The sequence below is a fragment of the Mustela putorius genome, unplaced genomic scaffold (assembly GCF_011764305.1).
Source record: "Mustela putorius furo isolate JIRA1106 unplaced genomic scaffold, ASM1176430v1.1 tig00000196_pilon_pilon_pilon, whole genome shotgun sequence".
NCBI classification, from domain to species: domain Eukaryota; kingdom Metazoa; phylum Chordata; class Mammalia; order Carnivora; family Mustelidae; genus Mustela; species Mustela putorius.
Genome location: NW_025421310.1, coordinates 2,535,397 through 2,552,429, shown reverse-complemented (window position 1 = coordinate 2,552,429; position 17,033 = coordinate 2,535,397). Strand labels below are relative to the sequence as shown.

General features: G+C 47.5%; 1 protein-coding gene across 1 annotated transcript; it reads left to right on the top strand.

Moving 5' to 3' along the window:
* The first annotated feature begins 6,661 nt into the window (after positions 1-6,661).
* On the top strand, positions 6,662-14,451 carry ZNF8 (zinc finger protein 8). Its single transcript, XM_004780464.3, has 4 exons — positions 6,662-6,838; positions 10,610-10,736; positions 11,031-11,126; positions 12,672-14,451. Exons 1-4 carry the CDS (start codon positions 6,773-6,775, stop codon positions 14,111-14,113), a joined length of 1,731 nt encoding a protein of 576 aa, XP_004780521.1. The 5' UTR covers positions 6,662-6,772; the 3' UTR covers positions 14,114-14,451.
* Positions 14,452-17,033: the final 2,582 nt, after the last annotated feature.

Genomic DNA, 17,033 nt, shown 5'->3' with positions numbered 1-17,033 from the left:
GCTCTGCACCAATGGGGTTGCCTTCCCTAGCAATCTTCCTGTTGTTTGGCCACAGCTGTGCTAAGCTCCCTAGGAAGATGCTCATAGAAACCCAGCGTCTTTCTCCCATGAAATGTGAGGACAAGGGAGCTGTTCCCAGCTGCCAGGCAGAGAGTCCAGAACAGAAAGGGCACCCAATAAACACTGGATGAACTAACATAGAAGGATCACATGGTAAGGTAAGCAAATGGTCTGAATTTAACGGTAAAAGTTAAGCTAAGACAATCCGAAGTGCTTATAAGAAAGGATTCCAACATGGCCTAGCAGTAGGTACATGGATCTAGCCTAGGGAAACGCAAATTTAAAAGGCTAGTCACTGTTCCATGCCCATTGGCTTTGCAAGGATTCTTTTAAAATTGTAAAGCCCACTGAGAGGCACTGATGGAGAAGTGTTGAGGGGTATAGTTTCTGGAAAGACACTGGGGTATGAAGAGCTTTACAGAGTTTCAAACCACTTGATTCAATAACTCATTCTGCAGGGGAACATGTGTTAGGAAAAATTAAAATCTACAAAGATTTTAGAAATAGTCCAACTGAAAAAAATGGTAGAAATTCCAGGAAAATGGATAAATCTACAGTTATTTGGGAAACTATATCTCTCAGAAAAAAAGCTGGGTGTTTAAGTAGATAAGTGATTCACTGTGAAATGATGATTAACAAGCCTGACATAATAGTCACAATAGATATAGTCACACTCTCTTAAGACACACACACACACACACACACACACATACACACACACATGTTAGTGACTCACTAGGTTTTCAAACAGTTGAATACATTATTCCTGCCAAGAACTTGGTGGGCTTTCTGTGTCCTGACAAGGAGTTTCTTCACATCAGAAAACTTTCCTCAGTGGGTGCCTTGATCATTAGCTTCTCTCTCTGTCCCTCTTTCTCCACCTAGAGTCCCCATTATTCATCCATGAGGTCTTCTGCATCTGTAAACCCAGGCTATTATCTTTTTTAAAAATATCTTATTTAGATGACAGAGTGCACAAGTGAAGGAGGGAAGGAGCAGAGGGAGAAGTAGACTCCCCACCGAGCAGAGAGCCCGATGCAGGGCTTGATCCCAGGACCCTGAGATCATGACCTGAGCCGAAGGCAGTGGCTTAACCCACTGAGCAACTCAGGCGCCCCTATTTTTTACATTTTTAAGATCAATGAGGGCCTGAACTAAAGCCCTTGCGGTGGAGATAGAAAGGAAGGAGCAGGAGAGTTTTTAGAAGAGAAAAATCCATAAGCCACAGATTCACATTTCTTTTTTTTTTTTTTTAAGATCTTATTTATTTATTTGGCAGAGATCACAAGTAGACAGAGAGGCAGGCAGGGATAGAGCAAGGGAATCAGGGTCCCTACTGAGCAGAAGGCCAGATGCGGGGCTTGATCCCAGGATCCTGGGATCATGACCTGAGCCGAAGGCAGAGGCTTTAACCCACTCAGCCACCCAGGTGCCCCCAAGATTCACTTTTCTAATACTATGTACATCCTAAACATAGTGGTTTAAAACAATGATTTGGGGGCACCTGGGTGACTCAGTCTTAACATGTCTGCCTTCAGCTCAGGTCATGAGGCCAAGGTCCTGCAATGGAGCCCCGCTTTGGGCTCCCTGTTCAGTGGGGAGTCTGCTTCTCTCTCTCCCTCTGCTGCTCCCCCTGCTCATGCTCTCTTGCTCTAAAATAAAGTAAATAAATAAATAAATAAATAAATAAATAAAAACAATTTATTTCTTTCTCACCGTCCTATTATGGATCAACGGACTTCTTCTCACTTACTCTTGTGCAGTGTCAGGTAGATACAGTGGGAGCTGGACTCACGTGAAGGCTCAGAATGGAGGTGCACTGTTGAACCAGTGGTTGCTGCTGATGCCAGACATGAGCTTAGCTGGGGTTCTTGACCGGAACTTTCACATTAGGCCCCTTCACATGGCTTAGGCTCTTCTCAGCACAGTAGCTGGGTTCCAAGGTGGGAAGTCCCAAGAACAAACCCTCCAGGAGAACTAGGCAGAATCCACAAAAACTTCTTATGATTTGGCCTCAGAAGTCACACATCATCACTTCTGCTACATTAGAGTGCCTGGTCCATCAGATAAGCCCAGAGACAGGGGAAGGGGAAATAAATTCCACCTCCAGGTGGGAAGAGACAAAGACTTTGGGGCCATCTTTAATCCACCATGGAGTCTCAGTGACTCAAGGAGGAGTAAGAGAGAGAAAGGAATCTTTCTCAAAGAATATTCATCTAGTATCAGATTATGATACGGACAACCGAGGTAGGCTGGGGTGACATGGAGGAGTAAGGCTGGAGCACAGGAAGAGTAGGTGGCCTTTGGACAGGTTAGATTGAGGTGCCCAAGGACATCAAGCTGGAGCTGCCCAGTTCAAAATGTTAGCAAAGGTAAGGAAAAAACATCATATGTACCTGTATTTGTTTAAAGGTTACGAGGGAGCTATGAAAGTGTGTTCTTTGAACATCTAGAGTCTCACATTTTCTGTGATCTCTGCCTGGGACACTTTCCACCTAAATATCCCCATGGCTCCTGCCCTGATCTCCTTTAGGTCTCCTCCCACTTGTGGATTTTTCCTCTGTAGGGAATGGATTTTCAAACACATGGGGGAATGGTATGAGAATGCTCTAAAGGGGTGTTATTTTGATTTTTATTCCAAGAGTTTATTTTTTTGTCATAGAAAGAGAGAGGGAAAGTACAAGCAGGGTGAGTGGCAGGCAGAGGGAGAAGCAGGCGCCCCACTGAGCAAGGAGCCGGATGTGGGACTCAATCCTAGGACCCTGGGATCATGACCTGAGCCGAAGGCAGTTGACAGAACAACCCAGGCACCCCAAGAACCCTTCATATCTTAAAAATCACTGAGGACCTCAAACAGTTTTTTTGTTTGTGGAGGTTCTATCTATCAATATTTGACATATTAAGAATTAAAACCAAAAGATTATACTTTAATTCTTAAAAATCCATTTAAAAAATAAAAATAAATTTTTTTAAAGATTTTATTTATTTATTTGACAGAGAGAAATCACAAGTAGACGGAGAGGCAGGCAGAGAGAGAGAGAGGGAAGCAGGCTCCCTGATGAGCAGAGAGCCCGATGCGGGACTCGATCCCAGGACCCTGAGATCATGACCCAAGCCGAAGGCAGCGGCCTAACCCACCGAGCCACCCAGGCGCCCAATAAAAATAAATTTAAAAAAATGAATCCATTATATGTTAACACATGTGATAGGCTGAATTGTGTCCCCTGGAAATTAATATATTTAATCCTAATCCCATACCTCAGACTGTGACCTTTTTTTGACATGGGGTCTCTACAGAGGTACTTAAGTCAGACTGAGGTCACTATGGTGAACCCGGCTCCAAAATGATTGGTTTCTTTATAAAAAGAGGAAAATTGGAGACAGACATGCACACAGGGAGACATCCACATGAAGATGAAAGGCAGCATCTACAGGCCAAGGGATGCCAAAGACTGCCAGGAAACCCCAGAAGCTGAGAAAACAGGAACAGGCAGTCTCTCTCTCAGGCCCTCTGAACAATCAAACCATATAAAAATCTTGATCTTGGACTTCTAGCCTCCATAACTGAGACAATAAATTTTTGTTCTTTAAGTCACCCTGTTTGTGGTACTTTTTAAATTTTTTTTTTAAAGATTTTATTTATTTAACAGAGGCAGTCAAAGAGGGAATACAAACAGGGGGAGTGGGAGAGGGAGAAGCAGGCTTCCTGCTGAGCAAGGAGCCCAACAAGGCTTGATCCCAGCACAGGACCTGAGCAGAAGGCAGGCACTTAAAGACTGAGTCAGCCACGCACCCCTGTGGTGCTTTGTTATGGCAGCCCAAACAAATGAATACTACATTTTGTTTCATTTAAACAAAAAAACCCACAAAATCCTACTTTATAGAAAATAACTACATTTTCCAAAACAAATAAATATTAGTGAAAAGAGTAGCATTGCATTATATTTTGCAAATCTCTTTTTTTTTTTTTTTTTTAACTTTTTATTTATTTATTTAACAGGCAGAGATCAGAAGCAGGCAGAGAAGCAGGCAGAGAGAGAGGAGGAAACAGGCTCCCTCCTGAGCAGAGAGCCCGATGTGGGGCTCGATCCCAGGACCCTGAGATCATGACCTGAGCCGAAGGCAGAAGCTCAACCCACTGAGCCACCCAGGCGCCCCTATTTTGCAAATCTCTTTAATGTCTGGCTTGATGGAAAGCAGCTGGTTTCCAAAGCTGTCTGTGCCCTTGAGAATGGCAGAACTTAGTCCAAACTGCTACTGTATATTTGTGAGAGAATGGAAGTGGGAGCAAAAAGCTATTATTGTGCACTTAGTTTTTTTTTTTTTATTAAAGATTTTATTTATTCATTTGACACAGAGAGAGAGATCACAAGTAGGCAGAGAGGCAGGCAGAGAGAGAAGTAGAAGCAGGCTCCCTGCTGAGCAGAGAGCCCGATGTCGGGCTTGATCCCAGGACCCAGAGATCATGACCTGGGCTGAAGGCAGAGGCTTAACCCACTGAGCCACCCAGGTGCCCCTATGCACTTAGTTTTGAGCTCACGAACTTAGAGGAAGGGTCTCAGGAAACTCCAGGCCCATGCTTTGAGAATGACTGCAATACACAAACCCCCTATCATATAATCAAGGAGAAAAAAAAAACTACAAGTAGTAGAAAATTCAAAATTAAAATGACAGGAAAACATCATGCATTGAAGATTCAGCACCATTAGAACCAGAAGGAAAGCTGAGTCCACACAAATACATGGCGCTGCTCCCAAGAAGATAATAGACCCAACGGCCCCCACCTTTCCCATCCTTTGGGGGTCTGGAGCTAATGATGGACCCATAATCAAAGGAGCGAGACTGATACAAAGCGAAGGTCAAGCAAAGCTTTATTTTGTGCCAAGCATCAATAATCAAACTGACCGATCCAGGCCGCCTCTTACAGAGAGAGCGACCCCTTCCAGCCTTACAGACGACCTTTCAAAGGACAAAGACCATGTGGTTGAGCCTGGCCACACACAGGTGGCCAGTGAGATTGTAACACACAGAAAAAGCTGCACAGTCATGCTAGGTCACACACGGGGGGCTAATTGAATTACAATTTACCCTATAGTAGATATTTGAACTAGCCTATCACCTTGGTCAGAATTGGCCCCCAAAAGGCTCCCAAAAGGCGGGGCCCACACTCCTTGGTAGCTAGGGAGACAGTATGGGTGCTCCACTGATTGGATATCTCCACCTGGCCTGAGCCCTTGTATTTGGGCTCTGTTACCTGGGACTGGTCTCCCGGACTTGCTTCTAAGTAAGTGGGGGGGGGGGCAGGGTCAGTTTAAGTTTTACTGTATAAACAACAAAATCACCGTTTTACCGGATGGAATTGCTCTGGCTAAATAGGCCGTTACACTAAGGGGAAGGCAACAGTTCCTCCTGGGACCTTCTCCGCCCCCCAGAAAGGAATACTGCTCAGAAATTTTGTTGGTACCCAGTAGCGGCCAAATTCAGTCTCTGGAGCCTGCCCGATTCATGGTTCCCACAGCAGCCACTGCTGAAGATGCCTGAAAAATTCTCATCCTGGTACTGCTGCCCTTGTAGCGATGTGTCCTGGGGTGGAGCGGCAGGGGAAGAGGTCCAGCAGAGAGCAGACTGGTCGCTGTTCTCGGGCGGAGGAGTTGGGGGCGGTGGGGAGAGAGAGGCGGGGAGGAGAGGACAGAGATGGGAGAGAGTGTGAACTTTGCCAGTCGCTCCATCCCAGCCGGTGACCACTGTCGCTTGCCCTTTTACCCTGTTCCTGGTTTGTTGTCTGTCACTCCCCACTGGGCCTTTCCATTCCTAGAATGTTCCTAGAACACAATGGTCAAATGTTTGCTCTGATTCGACTGCAACCTGGTGAACGTCTGCTTTTTTCTCTCCTTTATTAGTAACAAATTCAGGGCGCTCTAAGGACCCGCAGAAATGACGCATCTCAGAGGGAACGCCCCGATCCAGAGAACGCGGTCGGCTTTCAGAAACCGCCCCTCCACCCATGATATTACCAAATCGCTTAAATGTTCTTGTGGTTCCGGTGCGCAGACAGAGGTTCTAGGTACAACGGCGGTATATGCTCGGAAGAGCAAAGCACCGCCAGCCAGGACGCTGGGGCCCCGGTTTCAACGCAGCGCAGCCCCACCAGTGAGGACAGACCGGCATCCTCAAGCGGGGCCTCCGCAGCAAAGCTTGGGAGCGCGGCCGGCCCGAGGGCCGTCAAGGCGCCGGGGCGCGCGCAGACGCGAGTCCCCAGCGGCTAGGTTGGGAGGACGATCCCCCCCAAGACCCGGGTCCTTCGGCAGCCCTTCCGCTCCCCTCCGCGGGGAACGAGAGACGCCCAGTCGCCCAACACCCCGCCTCGCGCCGCAGCCCACAGCCGCTGGCAGCAGCCAGCCGCCGCTGCGGACCCAACACCGCCTCGCCGGGGTCTGTGGCAGGAGCGCCCCCAGTGGCTGGAGGCCCAACCGATGGACTGTCCCATGGGCCCGAAGCCAAAAGGCTCTCATTGGTGGGAGTCTCGACGAACAAAGGTTTTCATTGGTCAGGCCCTGAGGCGCGCCGCACTGTCTTCTGGGAGTTGTAGTCTTAGCGTCACCAGTGCGGCCGCCATTGTCCGGCGGGCGGCGAGTGGAGTGCTCCTTGAGGCCGGGGCGGCTCCCGGGTTTACGGCCACTTTGGGCTCCCGTGCTCGACCTGTCGGTCCAGAATGAACCCCGAAGAGGAAGCGACAGAACTGGCGATGGCTACGGAGCTGCCCGCGGAGTGGCTTCAGGTAACAATTATAATAACAACGATGGCAGCGGGCCGAGTGTCTCCTGCAGGTATCGACCCTTTAACCCCCAGCGCACGGTGAGCAGGGCCCGGTCCTTACCCCTCTACACAGGAAGACACTGAGGCGCAGTCTGGGGCGCGCCCACCGGCCCTGCTAGGAAGGGTGGAGCTGGGATTCGAACGCGGACCCTTTGGTCCCCGATTGCGCATGCTCCGCTGCTGCTCGGGTTTCCCGGTTCTGGGATTGCGCTTGGGTTCGTTCCCTAGGACAGGGCTGGCCCGGCTCCCGCCGGTGGCCTTCCCCGCGCCCGAGGGCGACTGCTGCGTGAGGGGTGACGGTCCCTAGTGTCAGTGCAGCGCGCAGACGGCAGGCATGAGACGCGTCGGGATGCTCCAATTCCAGAACACGCACCGGGAGTCCTGTTCGCGAGGCCCGGGCCCAGCCTGAGGGGAAGGACGGTCCCCACGCAGCGGATTGGCGGGAGCGACGTCCTCGCGGGGGCTGTGGGGGAACCGCTGCGCTGGGCGGTCCGCGCTTGCAAGGCCGTCGGGGAAGCTGCCTAGTTGAGAGCTCCAGCATTTCTAGACAAAGTGGCCGCTGCCTGTGTTCTCCATAAAGTGCTGTCTTCACGCGGCAGAAACCGAAGATAATTCATAGCTCCACAAAGATGTGTACCTCCAAAGATGTGAAGCGCCACATCTTTGACGTCCTGCACTTACTGTCTGCCTCTCGTTGCTGCTGACGAGGATTTGCTTGATTTCGGATTTAGTAGGCCAAGCCAGACTATGGCTAACCTTGGCTTTGCGTGTTTTCCGATGGGTGTTCTTGCCTATCGCCAGGAGGTGCACCCACGCTTCAGTTTGCATTTGCTCTGGATGGGGTGGACAGGGAATGAGCAGTGTCAGAGTAAAACAGCAGGATAGTACTTAAAGCAGTAAAAAGAGATTTTATTCAGAAACTGTTGGAATGCGGGAAAGAGACTTCAGTTTAGAACTGGGCTCAAATTCCGAATACAACGAGTGGAAGTGGGAATTTATACCTGGGTTCAGGGATGGGTGTAGTTCTTGCTAAACTGACCTAACAGGATCCTTTATTATTATTATTATTATTATTAAGATTTTATTTATTTTATTTTAAAGATTTTACTTATGACAGAGATAGAGAGGGAGCACAAGCAGGGGAATCTGGAGAGGAAGAAGCCCCACATGGGGCTCAATCCCAGAACGCTGGGGTCATGCCCCAAGCTGAGCCATCCAGGTGTCCCAAGATTTTGTTTATTTTAGAGAGAGCATGAGCAGGGCAGGGGTTGGGGAGAGAATCTCCAGCAGACTCCGCACTGAGCACGGAGCCCGATGTAGGGCTTTGTCTCATGACCCTGAGATCATGACCTGAGCTGAAACCAACGGTAAGATGCTTAACTGACTGAGCCACCGAAGTGCCCCATGACCTAAGAGGATTCTTGTAGAAGGAGGCCAGTTGATCAGATACTGCCTGGAGGATTTTGGAGGATGAGGACTTGGAAAAGACATGGAGAGCGATCAGATATGGTGGTGGGGATTCTGACTAAACCAACTCTATATGAATCTGGGTGATGCAAAATGGACACAGAGCCCAGAGGTCAGGGCATATTTGAGAAGAGGGTTCGGAGGAAAGAGTCTTTGTCAGCAGCAAGAGAACATGTGTAAGTTATCTGTTGCTTTGTAACAAATAACCCCAAAACTTAGTGGCCTAAAACAACACTAAATATTACTTCAGTTTCTGATGATAAATGTCCTCAAATGATTTAGCTGCTGGTTCTGGCCTGGGTGTAGAGATTAAGGTGTCAGTCTGGACTGTTGTCATCTGGAACTTGACTGGGGCTAGAGGATCCATCTCCAGGACACCTCACTCACATGACAGTTAGCATTTCCTTCTCATGTGGGCCTCTCTGTGGAGCTGTTTGGCATGAAGGACTCATGTGATGCTATTGAGAGGTCTTATGGCCTGGACAGGTCAGTATACAGTGGACCTGGTGCCTGTCACTGAGAACCCGTGCAGAGGGGGAGACAGGAGGCACAGGGAGCGTGTATTAAGGTTTGAGGACCTTCTGAGTGGGAGGTGATAACATAGGGACATGAACAGAGACCTCTGTTCCCAACCAAAGGGTTCTTCATACTTCCTGCACATGTTTAATCAGCCATATGCCATCTATACTATAATTTCTTTAATATTTTAAAATATACTTGTGTTTTTCTTAAACTACCCCGGGGCACCTGGGTGGCTCAGTGGGTTAAAGCCTCTACCTTCGGCTGAGGTCATGATCCCGGGGTCCTGGGATTGAGCCCCGCATTGGGCTCTCTGCTCAGTGGGGAGCCTGCTTCCCACTCTCTCTGCCTACTTGTGATCTGTCAAATAAATAAGTAAATAAATCTTTAAAAAAATTTTATTAAAAAAAAAAAAGAAAGAAACTACCCCTTTATAATTGAGGTATTTATAACTGATTTTGATTCGCGTTTCCCTGGTGGCTAATGATGCTGAGCATCTTTTCATGGGCTTCTTTGGTGTTTGTATATTTTATATTTTCTCTGAAGAAATACCTATTTAGATCCTTTGCCCATTTTAATTGGGTTGTTGTTATTATTGAGTTGTAAGAGGTATATTTTCTGGATACAAGTCATTTACCAGGTGTATGATTTGCTGTTGCAAATGCGGTTGTCTTTTCACTTTTTTTTTCTTCCACTTTATTGATAGTGTCCTGGAGGACAAAAGTTTTTAATTTTAATGAATTCCAACTTATTTATTTTTTTCTTTATTTGCTTATGCTTTTGCTGTCATATCTAGGAATCCTTTGCCAATCCCAAATCCTGAAGATTTATTACTATGTTTTCTTATAAGAGTTTAATAGTCTTAGCTCTTATGTTTTATCTTTTATCCATTTTGAGTTAACTTTTTATATGGTGTGAGGTAGAGGACCAACTTTATTCTTTTGCATGTTGTCCTGTAGAAAGTGTTTTACAGCGCTTGTTCCCTATCACAGCCCCCAAAGCATGATTCTTTGTAGATAGGGAAACAAAGTAGAAATGTGAACCTGCGTAGACTTCTTAAGGAGGAAGTGGCAGAATCAAAACTCAGATCTAGAAATACCTAGCTTTTGACAGCAGCCACACCCAGCCCATGGAAGTGTTTGATATGTGGGATGTGTTATGTATGTATGTATGTATGTATGTATTTATTTTTAAAAGATTTTATTTATTTATTTGACAGAGATCACAAGTAGGCAGAGAGGCATGCAGAGAGAGAGAGAGAGAGGAGGAAGCAGGCTTCCCACCGAGGAGAGAGCCCGATGGAGGACTCTATCCCAGGACCCCGAGATCATGACCTGAGCTGAAGGAAGAGGCTTAACCCACTGAGCTACCCAGGCGCCCCTATTTATTTATTTTAAAGATTTTGTTTATTTGACACAGAGAGAGAGATCACAAGTAGGCAGAGAGGCAGGCAGAGAGAGAGCGGGAAGCAGGCTCCCTGCTGAGCAGAGAGCCTGGTGCGGGGCTTGATCCCAGGACCCTGAGACCATGACCTGAGCCGAAGGCAGATGCTTAATCCACTGAGCCACCCAAGTGCCCCGGTTAGCTTTGATCTTGCTTGGATACTTTCTCATGCCCCCAGTGAGACCTGAGTTGCATTCCTCAGAACATACAGGCTCTCTGTCCTCTGCATCCTCATTCCTCCTCCTCTTCCTGGGAGCACTGATGGAGACAGTTGAGCTGTTCAGGAGTGTGTGTGATGTTTCAGGAGCCGGTGACCTTTCGGGATGTGGCGGTGGACTTCACCCAGGAAGAATGGGGGCAGCTGGGGCCTGCCCAGAGGACTCTGTACCGTGACGTGATGCTGGAGACCTTTGGGCATCTGCTCTCTGTGGGTAAGGCCTGGTTCCCCAGCTGATTGCTGCAGTGACTTATGCTTCAAGGGGTGTAGGTCACAGGGCTTCTAGTATGAGGACTTGACCTTGGGCTGGGGATCAGGGATCTTGCCTTCTCACTCCCTGTAGAACAAATGAGCAGAAGAATTTCTGCACTGTTCTGTCCCAATGCAACGTTTTCACCTTATTGTGAGATGTCCTCGTGCCCTATCAGGAGTCTAGGGCTGGATCCTGAGCTGGTTCTTTCTCTCTTTTTAGCAGATTCACATATTCTGTTTCTTTCCCTTTTTCCAGGACCTGAGCTTCCAAAACCTGAAGTCATCTCCCAGCTGGAGCAAGGCACCGAGCTATGGGCAGCAGAGAGAGGAATTGCCCAGGGTTACTATCCAGGTGAGATCTGCCAAATGGCAACCCCTAAGGGGAGCAGCCCAGGGGGAGACTCCCAGGAGGAGATGGCAGATGTGCTGGTTGGAAAGAGTGGTGTGTCAAGGTGCCCAGCACCACCCAAAGATCCAGTGAAAGAACCTAGAGGAAAGTTAGCGGGAAGAAAAGGCTGATGGGGTGAAGTCCAGAAGCAGCCAAGACTCCACAGTTCTCTCCCAGTGGAGGCACATGTGACATGCTTAACTTCCCCAGCCATGAGCTGGGACAACACATGAGAAATCTTAGCTGCCAGGGAAGCTTGTTAGACACTCAATGCCAGATGGTTTCATTGGGGGCTGGCCATAGGCATCCTGTGCCTGGTACAGACCAAGATGCTAGACTTCTAGGAGAAAGCAGCTGTTCACCATAAAACATACTGTTGGCACAGTTTGGGCACAGTGAACTACTCTTATCGGTTAGAATGATATACAAATTTCCACACCTAGCCCAGGGCCAATCTCAAAAGCTGGCCTTTCTAAGAATGGCAGCCTCAGGCCTGCTCAGTTAGCTCTTTTCTGAACAGAAGGTCTGCACGCTGCTCCTGTACTCTCTGTTTTCCTCACCTATGTTCCCCATCTGCCTCTTCTCCAGTGGGCAGAATCCCTCCCCTTCCTCTCTCTCATATTCCCTCTCAGCAGCCATCTGAGCATGCCCTTTCCATAGGATCGTTTCTTTTTCCTTTTCCTTTTTTTCTTTCTTTAAGATGTTATTTTAAAGTAATCTCTACACCCATCATGGGGCTTGAGCTCACAACCCCAGGATCAAGAGTTACATGGTCTATTGACTGGCGCCCTGCCACAAGATCATTTCTAATGTGTGAACTTGCCCTCCATCTTCTCTGTTTTATTCTTTCATGTCCATATTCTATAAACCTATTCTCCACACCCTTCTTTTTTCTTTTTAAAGATTTTATTTATTTATTTGACAGACAGAGATCACAGGTAGGCAGAGAGGCAGTCAGAGAGAGGAAGGGAAGCAGGCTCCCTGCTGAGCAGAGAGCATGATGTAGGGCTCTATCCCAGGACCCTGGGATCATGACCTGAGCTGAAGGCAGAGCCTTCAACCCACAGAAGGCGCCCCACCCTTCTGTTTTCTTAACAAAAAGGATTGTGTTCCTCTGTAAATCTCTGAAAACTGGGCTAGAGAAGCTCAAAAACAGAAACATTTTTTTTCTACAGAGCGACTGCTGCTGCCTCTGGTTCAACATTCCAGTGGTGCCAGGGCTGATGGTTCTGATTCTTCTGGCTTTTCGTTGGGTTGTGGTATGGCTGCAGCAGCTCTGCCATCACATCAATGCTTCAGGCAGAGGAAGAGAGAAGCAGGAAGAATAGTGCCAGTTACATTGTCCCCTTCTATCAGAATACCAGATTTCATCCATTGGGGTCTCCTTGGTTGGGACTGTGTCACATTCATCTACCCTTCGGCAGCAATAGGGAGGTTAGAAAGGAGGGCCTGACACCCTCTCTGTGTTTTTTCCATCAACTCCCTCAGAGCTCTTTGGTATTCTTTTAGGCTGGGAGTCTGGACCTGAAAGCCACACGCCACCCAAGGAGCATGGCCTTCCTAAGATGGAGCCATCCTGTGTCACCGAAAGGGAAGGCTTCCTGAGGAATGCTTCCTATCCCACCATATTAAGGGAAGACTGGAAATGTGAGGGCCAGGTGAAGTTGCCTGAGAAAGAACAGGATAATTTGAGCCAGTTGGAATTTAGCCTCAAGGAAGCACCAATTCAAGATAAAAGCTATGAAAGTCTCAGACTTGGGGAAAATGGTGTCCTGAACTCAAACCTAAATGCATCCCCAGAGGTTTCTGGGCGAGAATATCTCTGTGCTTATGACTCACAGGTTATAAACTCGGAACATAACTCAAGTTTAATCAGTCAGCAGACTGGGTCCTCAGGAAAAGAGCCGTGTGACAGCAGTGACTGTAGCAAAACTTCTGGTCAAGCCATTCCAGTTACGGAACTCACACGAAGCCAGGTACAGGATAAACCCTACAAATGTACAGACTGCGGGAAGTCATTTAACCACAACGCACATCTCACAGTGCATAAGAGGATTCACACAGGAGAACGACCTTATATGTGCAAAGAATGTGGGAAAGCCTTCAGCCAGAACTCCTCCCTGGTTCAGCATGAGCGAATCCACACAGGAGACAAGCCCTATAAGTGTGCTGAGTGTGGGAAGTCTTTCTGCCATAGCACACACCTTACAGTCCACCGGAGAATTCACACCGGAGAGAAACCTTATGAATGTCAGGACTGTGGGCGGGCCTTCAACCAGAATTCATCCCTGGGCCGGCACAAGCGGACACACACTGGAGAGAAGCCATACACGTGTAGCGTGTGTGGGAAATCCTTCTCACGGACCACTTGCCTGTTTCTGCATCTGAGGACACACACAGAGGAGAGGCCATATGAGTGCAACCACTGTGGGAAGGGCTTCAGACACAGCTCCTCTCTGGCCCAGCATCAGCGGAAGCATGCTGGGGAGAAGCCCTACGAGTGCCGCCAGCGGCTATTCTTTGAGCAGACTCCAGGTCTAACAAAGCACGAATGGACAGAAGCCCTCAGCTGTGACCCACCTTTGAATCCAGAGGAGAGAGCTCACCGGAGCGACAGGCCTTTCAAGTGTAATCATTGTGGGAAATGTTTTATTCAGAGCTCGCACCTCATCCGACACCAGATAACTCATACCAGAGAGGAGCCCCAGGGACGGAACCGGCGACGGCTTGAGCAGTCCTTCAGCCGGAGCTCTCACCCTGGCCGCCATCAGCACACACACTCAAGTGAGAACTCTGGGGGCGGAACAAAGGCAGGACAGCCTGCGAGCCGGGCACTTGCATTATTCGACATCCATGAAATCATGCAAGAGAAAAACCCAGTTCACGTTATTGGGGTTGAAGAGTCTTCCATGGGTGCTTCCGTGTTATTCGACATTAGAGACTCCTCATAGGAGAGGAGCTCTACGGATGACTTTTGAACCACAGGTACAAAACTGTCGTAAGTCCACACAGTGCATTCATGGAAAGGGGGACTGGGGGTAGAAATGTCTAAGGTGACCTCTGATTTCTTAAGAAAATGGTGCTTTGCAAATACCTGAGTTTGATGGTTCTCAAATCTGTCAAGCCCAGTGCCCCCTTTAACCATAGATATTTTCTACTATTCCTCTATTACTCCAAAATGAATTCACAGGTAATGTAACCTACACACGTGTACTGTAGAAAATCGATCTACAGTCCCTTTTTGTAGACCATAATTAAAACAAAAGTAATTAAGGTAGAGCAACATGTACTAAGTGGGTGCAGTATCTTTCCATGTGACTATGTGAGCCATTATGCCTATACAGCTGGGGTGTTGGCTGTTGTCATCTGGTATATGGGATATAATGTTGGCCATAGAAATACCGTGATGGGCATTCCTGTATGGTATGTGATTTTCTTAAGTGGTGACTAACTCTTGAAAAAGTCGAAAAAAACAAAATGCCACTGCATTTCTGGAAAATTCTGTATAAAATTCTAAGCATGCAGGAGTTAATATGTGAAGTTGACTTAGGATCTCATTTCAAACTCGTTGTTTCACACATATATACATACAGGGTCTGCAGGGGCCTGTTCTGCATGTCACAGTCATTAGTGCACTTGTGGCCCCCATGTACATGTCGGCTGCATTCATGGCCAGATCAATGACCAGAAAAGCCCCCGTGAAATTCTACTACATTCCCTGGGGGTGTCACAGCTCCTACTGAAAGCCATTGCCTTGAAACAGTCGGGGTAGATTTGTCCTCCAGGAGACATTTGGTGATGTCTAAAGACTTTTTCGTTATCCTAACTGGCAGAACAGAGGGGTGCCACTTAGCAGCTAGTGGGTAGAGAATGCTGCTCAACATCCTGTATTGCCCAGGACAGGCCCCCAACAAAGAATTATCTAGCCACAGATATGCCAAGGTGGAGAAACCATACCCAGCACTACAACCAACTTTTTCCAGATACTAAATTGATGAAGGCTCTACTAACAATTCCATGTCTTCGATTTTAACAAGTGATATTATTGATTTATACACAAATGTTTCCAAGTAATTTTTTGACCTTTTGTTTTTTTTTTTAAAGATTTTATTTATTTATTTGTCAGAGAGAGAGCGAGCGAGAGCGAGCATAGGCAGACAGAGTGGAAGGCAGAGTCAGAGGGAGAAGCAGGCTCCCTGCAGAGCAAGGAGCCGGATGTGGGACTCGATCCCAGGACGCTGGGATCATGACCTGAGCCGAAGGCAGCTGCTTAACCAACTGAGCCACCCAGGCGTCCCTGACCTTTTTTTTTTTAAGATTTTATTTATTGGACACAGAGAGATCATAAGTAGGCAGGGAGGCAGGCAGGTTGGTGGGAGCAGGCTTCCCGCTGAGCAGAGAGCCCGATGCGGGGCCTCGATCCCAGGACCCTAAGATCATGACCTGAGCTGAAGGCAGAGGCTCAACCCACTGAGCCACCCAGGCTCCCCGAGAATCTCCTTTTCTGAGTAATCTAAATTTTAGCATTTTACCATGGATATTGTAAAACATGGATAAGCCCCACTTTTGACCATTCCTCCTGCCTGCTGTGTGGGGTAAAGATTTGGGAGTGTTCCACCTATCATTGCCCTCTGGCGAGTGGACACCCAGCAGTAACTTCACGGCTCTAGACAGCTCTAGAAGCCAGGCTTGCAGTTGCCCCTTTCCTTCCACCTTGGTCCTCAAAATGGCAGCTCCTGAAGGGTCATGTTTTCACAGCCTCAGTATTTGCTGGGTGAGCTGAGGTTACAGTGGCCTCAGTGGATAAGGTGGAAACAAGTTTGTCACTTGCCTTCCTCTCCAGACAACAGAGACCTTTACAAATTTTTTATTTCTCATTTCAGGTTACATTTTCTAGACATAATATTCCTACTCATTTCCATATAGATATCTTGAAACAGTCAAGTAAACTCATCAGGGGAGGGTACAGTAAACTACAGAATACCAGGTTTTATCAGTTTGTAAAAGTGATGTAAGTTCTTCACTGCAAATGTGGAAAATGCACAAAAGTAAAATTTAATTCCTCATACTTCTACCCAGAGATGGTCACTACCATTAAGATTTTGTTAATTTTCCTGTAACTTTTTCTTAAAAATACACACATATACATGTAGTGTACACTAGATCTTATACACACAAAAAATATATTTATAGTATTGTTGTGTTTAGAAAATTGGAATCCTTTTTTTTTTTTTAAAGATTTTATTTATTTATTTGACAGATCACAAGTAGGCAGAGAGGCAGGCAGAGAGAGAGGAGGAAGCAGGCTCCCTGCCGAGCAGAGAGCCCAATGCGGGGCTCGATTCCAGGACCCTGGAATCATGACCTGAGCGGAAAGCAGAGGCTTTAACCTACAGAGCCACCCAGGCGCCCCTGGAATCCTTTCTAGTTCTCTTGTAACACATGCTTCTCAACTATATTTTGAGCATTTTCCTCCGACAATTTCATGTAGCTTTCATTTAAAAAAAAAAATTGGGGGGCACCTGGGTGGCTCAGTGGGTTAAAGCCTCTGCATTCAGCTCAGGTCATGATCCCAAGGTCCTGGAATCGAGCCCTGCATCGGGCTCTCTGCTAGGCAGGGAGCCTGCTTCCTCCTCTCTCTGCCTGCCTCTCTGCCTACTTGGGATCTCTGTCTGTCAAATAAATAAATAAAATCTTTTAAAAAATAAATAAATAAAAATTTTTTAAAGATTTTATTTATTTATTTGACAGATCACAAGTAGGCAGAGAGGCAGGCAGAGTCTGGTGGGTGAAGCAGGCCCCTTGCAGAGCAGAGAGCCCAATGCGGGGCTCAATCCCAGGATCTTGAGATCATGACCTGAACCAAAGGCA

Bases quoted from the DNA above. Each gene is read 5' to 3' on its own strand.
- ZNF8 (XM_004780464.3), top strand. From the start codon at position 6,773: ATGAACCCCGAAGAGGAAGCGACAGAACTGGCGATGGCTACGGAGCTG. The intron at 10,737-11,030 runs GTAAGGCCTGGT...CCCTTTTTCCAG, and splicing joins TGGGCATCTGCTCTCTGTGG to GACCTGAGCTTCCAAAACCT. The intron at 11,127-12,671 runs GTGAGATCTGCC...GTATTCTTTTAG, and splicing joins TGCCCAGGGTTACTATCCAG to GCTGGGAGTCTGGACCTGAA.